Source organism: Phalacrocorax aristotelis, chromosome 1 (genome assembly GCF_949628215.1).
Source record: "Phalacrocorax aristotelis chromosome 1, bGulAri2.1, whole genome shotgun sequence".
NCBI classification, from domain to species: Eukaryota; Metazoa; Chordata; class Aves; order Suliformes; family Phalacrocoracidae; genus Phalacrocorax; species Phalacrocorax aristotelis.
The window spans coordinates 212,251,340-212,260,192 of NC_134276.1; the positions used below are offsets into that span (position 1 = coordinate 212,251,340).

The following is an 8,853-nucleotide window of genomic DNA, read 5'->3' on the forward strand; positions in this document are numbered from 1 at the left end:
TAAAAATTGGTGCATTTGCATGCTTCTCTGGCGAGCTATTTGTGTACCTCTTAAGGGTAGAGACTTTTATTGTGACTTGGTTTCTTTGGTTTGCTTTTGCATTGTGGTTTCTTTTCCTCAGCTTTTTACTTTTATTCCTTTTTTTCTTTTTTTTTCTTGCCAGCATTGCAGCATCATGGTTTCCTTGTATTGTTGCTGGTAGTGGACTGCCTAAAGCATTCACGGACATAATTTGCATGCTACTTCGTGCATTTGAGGAATGTCTCATTGTATTAATGTGCATGGTGATAGATTTGGTTATCCTCTACTTGTTTAATTTGGTGGACTTTTTCTGAACTTCAGAGCTTTTGTTTGTTTTTAAAGTACTTGGTAGTTCCACACTTGGTAGAGACAGCTCTGTGTGTGTATGTATGTATACATATGTATGATCAGTATACCTAAATTAGAATTAAATATCTGTTTTGCAGTTTAAAACAAATTGGTTTCCCTTTAAAAGGTGACTGGTTTGCAGGATGTCTTTCGTGGTGCAGCATCATAGAGCCTTACACAACTCCTTTCCTTCCAGTGCTTTTTATGGCAGGAGGTGATGGGAGTTCAAGCGTTTTTGAACCAGAACAAGGCCTGTGTTTTGCAGCTTTGATTACTGAATTGAGTACCACTAGCAATGTGGCCTTTCAAGTTTCATATGCAGATGTGGTTGATTAAGCAAGCAGTGTCAGTTGTTTCTGTCCAAGGTCAAGGTAAACCAAGTTCTGTGGAAGCCCTGTGGCGAAGACTTAAAGCTGTATTTCTTCTTTTCCTCACTGACCCTCCTTCCACATGTACTCATTGTTCCATATTTTTGTTTTCTCTGAAAGCACTAAGCTCCAGTATTACCAGCCTATAAACGTGGTTTCATGCTGTTAGAATGCAGAGGTTTTCTTCTAAACGAGCTATTGTCTTGGAACGCTTTGCTTGTTACTCAGTACATGAATTAATGTCGAGTTTTAGCGGTTTCACGGGAGACATGGTAAGACTGCTCTGATATTCATTTTACAGCTGTAATTCATGTTATAGCATACATCAGCTAGACAGTGCAGCCCACATATGCCTAGTTGTGGTGTGTTCTTTTACCCTGAAATGTGAAGGAGAGATGACAAAGCAGTCTTCAAAGCAGCCTAGATAGAATTCAGTAAAAATGTCCGCAGCATTCTCACTTGGGTTTTATTAGAGCTTAATGGTAATTAAGGAACCTTAAGTGTGTGAAATTAAAAATCAAAAAAACTCATACAAAATCCACCTTTACTATACAACCAAGTGTATTTCAAAGGATCTCGCATTGCTCTGTGCACATTTCTTAGAGTAAAACCTGGAAGAAATCAGTTCATGCTTTTAATGTCTTTGTTATATGAAGGAAGCATTGCAGCTGCTAGGGGAACTTGTCTTCAGTTCTTATATGTAGCTTGAATAGTTTAATTTCAAACATGGAAGAAAAATAATTTTTCTAAAACATTATTGCATATGAGGACAGAAATTAAATAATTTATAGATGTTGAGGAGCCATTTTCTTATGCTATCCCACAACTACTATGGATTATGTGGAGGTTATAAATGGATTAGCAGCATATAAAGACTAGTTCTATATGATTTAGATGACAAGTTCTTTGGTATGTACTTGAGTATTGTTTCTTAATTCAGACTTCATGCTGTTTTAATATTCAAAACTAGTAAGATTGGAACTATATATTACAGTGCTTTCAGTATCAGGAGTATTTATTACAGGCAAAATTCATTTTTATTTGGAAGACAACATCTTCAGCTTTGCCTGACACTGTTCGAGGATGCAAACAGAGTTAAATGGTACAAATGTCTTTTGCCAAACTGAAGCAAGTTCAGAATGTGAACTCCTGTTGATAAAGAATAAAGAACAATTTCGAAGAGGCTGGTGCAGCAGACAGTATATTGCAGAGCTGTTAAATCATCTGTTTACAGCATCCACGAAACTCATTCCTCTGTCTCCTCGCCTTTTCTTCCAATGGTGCACTGCTGTGCAGTGCAAGTCTACAAATCCACGCTCCAGATTTTAGCCTGGTTTGTGAATGGTGGGGCCCCGCAGGGGGAGAGAACAAACCACGAGGCTTGTAATTCCAAGAGCCGTGCGCTGGAGCCTAATGCTGAGGTGCTACCCCACCATGTAACCTGCTGTACTGTCTTGCAACCTTCTGTGTAGGTGTTTGGCATTGCAGAGTGTAGCATACCTGGTGTATAATCTTGTAAGGTGATTTAACATGTGGAATCTCCCCTTTGGGGACAAGAAATTGGGGTGAGGGCTGAGCATGAGTGTCTTCCTTTGCCAAGTTGTAGCAAGGTAGGCAGTGAGTACCTTCAGTGTAAGAGCATAGGTTTGTGTATCTAAACAATTCTGTGATCATAACTGAGCAGAGGATAACCTGAGGAAAGTGAGAGTAGAGGGTTTTTCTACAGAAAGCCTGGGTAGGCTGTATTTATATGTAAACTGAGGCTTCTGAAGTTATGTGTTTCTAAACGGAAGGGTAGGTTTCCGTATGACCTTTGGCCTCATATACAGACTTTGAAAACCAAGAAAAGCCTAGTTTAATTGTTTGGCAAAACCAGCCTGTTTTTGTTAAGTACTTTTTATTTAGTTATCTTGTCATGACACATGGCATCATTGTATTCTTCTTTGCTGTCCTCCTGCGATGTCCTAGCTGGCACAAACTGTAAGTTTTCCTTTAGTTTATATAGCAACTGATCTGTGATGGTAGTTTGTTATGCTGTTATAATAAATGATACTAACCTTGGCTGCTGGCTTTCCTCTGTGTATCTCTATCATGAACCAGTCGTCAAAGATTGAACTCATACTGTTGACTGTAAAAATGAACATATCTCACTTTAACCCTGACACAAGTGCTGTGGTTAGAGCCATTTGTGTGTATTTGCTCCTGCGAACCCATGTAGACACATAAAAGGAATTTTCATTACAAATAGCTAGAAAGAATGAAGTGCTAGTTGTATGATCTTTGATGATGGAGAAAGAGTCTATGGTTCTTATCTTAGGAAGAAGCAGGGATTAAAATTATTTTACTGACTGCCATTTTATATAATTTATTTTGCATAACATTTAAGTGAGGGTAGCTATTTCTTTTTTTTTTTTCTCCTTACAACAGAGCTGTTGCTTAATAAATAGATGCAGAGTAGGATTTGTTTGGTTATGCTAACTTTAAAAGTTAGGGAAATACTGAACATCAAATAAATTAAATTTAGATTAATAAATTTAATGACAAGTATGTGACCTTTTCTGCTTATAATGGGAAAGTAATTTATTACACAATTAAATAAGTTATATGCAAGTGGATATGGTAACAGACTTTGGCTAAGAATATGAAGGGCATTGACTGCTGAGGAGAAAGACTGCAGTGGAAAATTTGATGTAAATTGTCCTGTGAGTGGCATCAAACAATGAAATGCTACTTTATTCTTTCTGTAGTGGCAGCGTGGATTGTTCTGGGTTCCCACATAACTGATGTCTACCACTGGCTGTTGTGATGTGTTGAGCTCCAGTCTGGGAGAACTTTCCATTCATATGCTAGTTCTGTAGATGATGTCCTTGTGTTCGGCAAAACTCATCCATTGAACACGCAGTCGAAATCGTGACGTAGCCAGTATCAGTATTAGCTACTTCAGTTGTTCTGTAAGTGATAGAGAACTGAACTGAAAAAAATATGACTCTGCATAGAGTCTTTTAGTTATATTGTAGCTTTTTAGTACTGAGGATTAAATTTCTAGGCAGGGGTTGAGGTGGAACCAAGGACGTAACTGTGCAGACGTTAATGAGGAGCTCCACCCAGAAAAAGAAGTGAGAGAAAGTCCAAAGATGTCTGATGGAAAGCTTGTGTATGTGAGTGAAGAGCTGATAGCATAGCTTACCAGAGGTGAACATTAAAAGATGAATGAATGGAAGACAATAGATTGGGAGAGGGATATTGGGGGGGATTTTCAAAGTGGAGAAAGTAGTTTACCTAATGTGGCAGGGATAGTGTGAGGAGGGTTACATACAGAGCAGGTGCTGTAACCAAAATGTCATCTAGGAAAATGAATTTTTGCAGCAGTGTCAAGAATGAGCAAAAGCTTGGCAAGACTGCGTCAGCTGTGGAAAGGAAGATTAGACTAGCTGGTTGAGATGAGACCCTAAACAAAATCTTTGTTCAATGTCAGTATACAGAAAAACCTTTGAGGTGTTTAGCAGCATGGTGACCCAGAGAGAGGCCCAGGTAACAGAGTTCATAGCTATTTTTGCTTGCATGACCAACAGATCAAAGATGACTTCTGTACAAAGGTGAATTTATGTTATTACTGTCGTTGTTTTAGGTAAAGAAGATGAATTCCCAAAGAAGCCATTGGGGCAGATTTCATCAGGTCCTCAGCCTGCTATGGTTAACTCCACTCCAGTGCTTAATGGACAGAACAGCACTGGTACACAAACAAGAAGGACAGAGAGGAGACCATCCCCAGGAGAAGAATCAGAAAGTTCACCAAATAACCGAAAAAGAATTAATTCACTGGAAAAGAAACCTTCCTTAAAACAGCAGAAGACTCGGCCAATAGAGACACAAAGTAGTATGTCTAAGAATGAGGTAGATACCAGAAGAAAGCCTCAGCCAACAGAGCAAGACAACTCAAGGCAGTATAATAATGCAGCTGCTAATCAAAATTCTAATGCTACTTCAAATACAAGAAGGGAATTTGTACCTAAGTGGAATAAACCATCTGATACCAAAATAATTGAAAAGACAATGAAACTTACTGCAGAGGTAAAAGGAAGGCAAATAAACCATTCGGTTTCAGGCCCACCACCAAGTCCTGGAGAAGCGCAGCCTTTGAATGTAAAGCAAAAGATGAGGGTTTTGGATGCTGATGAAGGTAAGCGAGGGTCTAATGCATCTCAGTATGACAATGTTCCAGAAGTTGAGAATGAGAATCTTGTTGAAGAGATGCTTGAGAGAGCTCATCCACAGAGCCCTAGGCATGTGACATATTCTGGTAGTCCAAGAAAGCAGACTGAAAAAACACCATCTCCATTAAAAATACCAAATAATTACACCTTCACTTCACAACCCAGATCTCCAAAATATTCAACACAATCTGATGGGCTGCCTCATGGACTGAATGTAAAACAGCCACTGCCATATTATAGTAACCCACCTACTTACCATGGAAATTCCCCAAAGCATGTTCCCAGTATAGGCAATACAAGTTCTGTACCTCTACATTATCATGGGAATCGAACCAGCCCTTCTGGTAGGCCATATGGTTCTTTTATTTCAGTAGATTATTCTCCAGATAAACTACAAATGAATTCCTATCCTGCCACTCGCCAAAATCCTCTATCACCAACCCCTGGTCAGATAGAAGTAGCTCCTGTCAATGCTTATACCAGCAACTCAAGGTCCCCCACAGGTGTCAAATTCATAATCCCTCCAGTGGATTATTTACCAGAAGATAGAAAGTGGCCAGATGGTGCGTATGTTTACAGACATGAACCCTACAGGCAGCCCTGGAGCCAAGACGTTAACAAAGGCCACTTGGATAATTTCCAGAAGTATCAGCATTTTCAGTCAACACCTTTTCAAGACCATAGTCTTCCTGCCGTTTCTGTGGATAGCCCGATAAGATACAGGACTTCACCAACCTTTGAGGAGCACGGTTCACCACAATACCAATACTCCAGCCCATCAGCTCAAGCCCAGCACTATCGAAACAGAAATGATGGATTGTCTATGCATGAATCTGTGCTTCTCTGAGAATCTGTCGATGCTTAGTAAAATGGCAAGAACCAACACCAGTTAAACATGACTCTGTTAGTAGTAGTCCACCTCAGTTCTTCGGTGAAACGCGGACAGTTTGTGTGACTCTCAAAAATAACAACACTATTTCAAAGTTGTTTCAGACTTTCATTGAAGGCTGGTTGAGTTCTTATACTTGCATTGAAGCTATTGAAAGTGATCTGATGCACCCAGACATAGCAATAAGATCGTGTACACAAAGTGGTTAATACTGTCATTGTTCCTTACATTTAAATAACTCGTGTTACGATCTTTCTGCCTAAAACCTGTAACACATTTATAAATTTTATTTTGACTGACATTGTTAATGCACTGTATAGAAGCGTGCGTGTGCACGCGCACCTGTGAGTGTGCACTTGTAGTACACAAATGCATATGGAAAAGAGCTAAAGAGTTTAATTGTAAATGCATTTAACTTTGGGCAAAGCTTGTGAAGTACTTCTATTTCATATTAATTTTTCTTTGTAATTTATTTGAGAAGCCATTCATTTTGGATGGGAATTTCTGTCGTTTTTTACAGCTGCCTCAGCATCCCAGTATCTGTTCTGGGCAGGAGAGATGCTTTGGGATTATTAATTTAATCTTATGTGAGAGTTAATTTCCTCTCCTTTGACTACTGTTTGTCATTTTCCTCAGCAAGAAGGAGCAGGCAGGCAAAAGCAGAAAGCCAAAAATATCTCTCTAACCTGGCTAAGTAATGGTGCTTAAGATTCAGGGCAGTCTTTAGTTTTTTAGGTGCATCGAAAGTGGAGAATTTTTTCCTTCTCACCCAAATCTACCTTCAGAATGTCATCCTATATGCAAAATATTGGAGCACAGTGAAAGTAATGCCAGATATAGAAATGGTGCTGCATCCTTCACTTCTTGCCATGCTGTGCTGTCAAACTAAACAAATGGGTTGCAGGGCCAAAGCTCACAAGTATCAGAATGACCGGCTCCTCGACACTCCTGCGAAGTACACACAGGAGTCTGAGATTTGGTCGAGGCTTGACATTCCCTGAGCTGTGTGAGTATGCAGTGTCGCTTCTCTTTAAGCTTCGTCGTGTCAATTCCATTTTGTTTTGCCCTTTTTTACCCCGAAGAGCCGGTAGGTTCATGTCTGTGATTGTGCATGTTCTGCTGTGCTGTCAGGCTGCTGAGAGACTGTGTGGTGTTTTACACTAAAATGATCCTGACTGTTAATAGGAAGCTTAGACTCCTGGTAATGTAAGTATTTTTAATTAGTGTTTGCAGCCTTTCCTACCTTATGTATTCCTTTCCTTGACTGTGAATTGGGGGTGGGGAAAAAAAAATAGAGGTTAAGCGGCACACGCAGGATACGGTCCTGCGAGCTGCTGGGTGCCGCGTAGGAAGTGCTGAATGCACTGACGTCTCACTGAAACCAATGGGAGTTGAGGCGGATAAGGATCTCGCCAGAAGAGGTCCTTGGAGTGCTTGACAGAGAGGTTTTTCTAATACCTAAGTACCAAACATTGGTATCAATGCCAGTTTGGATGGTTTGGAAGGTTGTCCTGTTATTCTTTGTTTTGTAAGATTTGTTAACTGAAAACATAGAAATGGATATTTTTTTTTCCTTTAAAGAATGAGCTTTAGTGCCTATAATTGCTGCAGGTTGGCTCTGTAAGTTTTAAGGTACAGAAGTAAAACAATTTTTACAAATGGAAGTAACATTTACTTAGTCTATTTCAGAAACTTTTTTTTTTGTGTATATAATGTCTGATGTAATTTTTAATAAACTGGGCAATTTTATATTTTAAAACTTGCAAACTGCAGCGAAGTAACAGTAGCAAAGCACTACACTGAAACGAAACTAAAATTGTGAAGATAAATATGACTTGGGCTTACCTTAATTCCGATTGCTTACAGCAGCTTAGAAATGTATGTATATAATATTGTGGCTGAGTGTAATAATCTCAATGTTTAACGAAGGTTCTGTAATTCATAACAAAGCTGTACAATTTATTTGTACAAGCAACATGAGGCTCAAAAATATGTATCAGCGTTAGTAAATACTGTAGATTTTTATATATAAAATATATACACACTATTTTCTTATGTCATCTGCAACAGTTTTATAACTGTGTATCCTATTTTGATGTGATTGTATTTTTAACATGTTAAAATAATAATAATTAAGCTTATGTTGCTTTGTCTTTATTTTTAGTTAGATCAAAACTGGACTTGCTTTCCATAAGTGAATCATGCATATATATATATATTTGATGTATGTCCTATTTAATTTGTACTTGTTTATTTTTAGACTAAGCAACATGGATACAATCTATGTAGTGCTTCTGCATGATTATAGAAGCCACAAGATTATTGATTATAGTTTACTACACTGCTAAGCCTTAACCTATCATTTGTGAAAGCCAGGAGTATAAACTGTGATCATTGCTTTCTGGGTTTGTTCTAATAATCTCACCCAATACCAGTTGAAGAGAGGAGAATTATTGGCATGAGAAACTTGCAAAGTTACGTTGATCAAAGTGCAAAATAGTAGTCTGACTGTGGCTGCTTTGTGTCTCTGACATGTTTAGGGTACAGTATGGAGCTTTAAAAAAAAAAAAGCATCTGTTTGTAGAGCAAAATACGCTTTTACCTTCGTTTAACTGGACAAACCGAACTAAAGGTATTGCCAGATTTCAATCTGTCATTCATACTGGTAACAAAAAAAGACCTCGATGCAGAGTAAAGTGAGACACAGCTCTGCCAGTATCTTGCTGGTAGAGGGAATCAGCTCAGCGTAATGGATTAGATATCCTCAGAAGAGCTTTTCTGCCACTGTTTTCTTTGATCTGAAAACAGTCAAGCAGTAAATATCAAAATAAAATACTTGAGACCTTCTTTTCCCATGGTTTTGTAGTTTTCCAAAACGTGCCTGTCCTGAGCTGTATGAACTGTAGGGGTTTTGCCCAAGTTGGTTGTCCTGGCTCTCTTTGTGGTTAGTGAGACAAGATCAAGGTGGGGTTTTGGATAGTGATTAATGCCACGCTCTCTCCACTAACACAGA

The 8,853-nt window shown here is 38.8% G+C and overlaps 1 protein-coding gene across 11 annotated transcripts in view; it reads left to right on the plus strand.

The window, feature by feature from the left end:
* USP6NL (USP6 N-terminal like) overlaps positions 1–7,981 on the plus strand; it is a 129,598-nt gene extending 121,617 nt beyond the window's left edge. For 10 of the 11 annotated variants that reach the window (XM_075081623.1, XM_075081616.1, XM_075081622.1 and 7 more), the window contains one exon: positions 4,366–7,981. In XM_075081623.1, coding sequence (XP_074937724.1) covers positions 4,366–5,798 — 1,433 coding nt within the window. In that variant the 3' untranslated portion in view covers positions 5,799–7,981. Of the gene's footprint in view, positions 1–511; positions 584–4,365 lie in introns of all 11 variants that reach the window. The other variant, XM_075081625.1, reaches the window with a different exon arrangement.
* Positions 7,982–8,853: the final 872 nt, after the last annotated feature.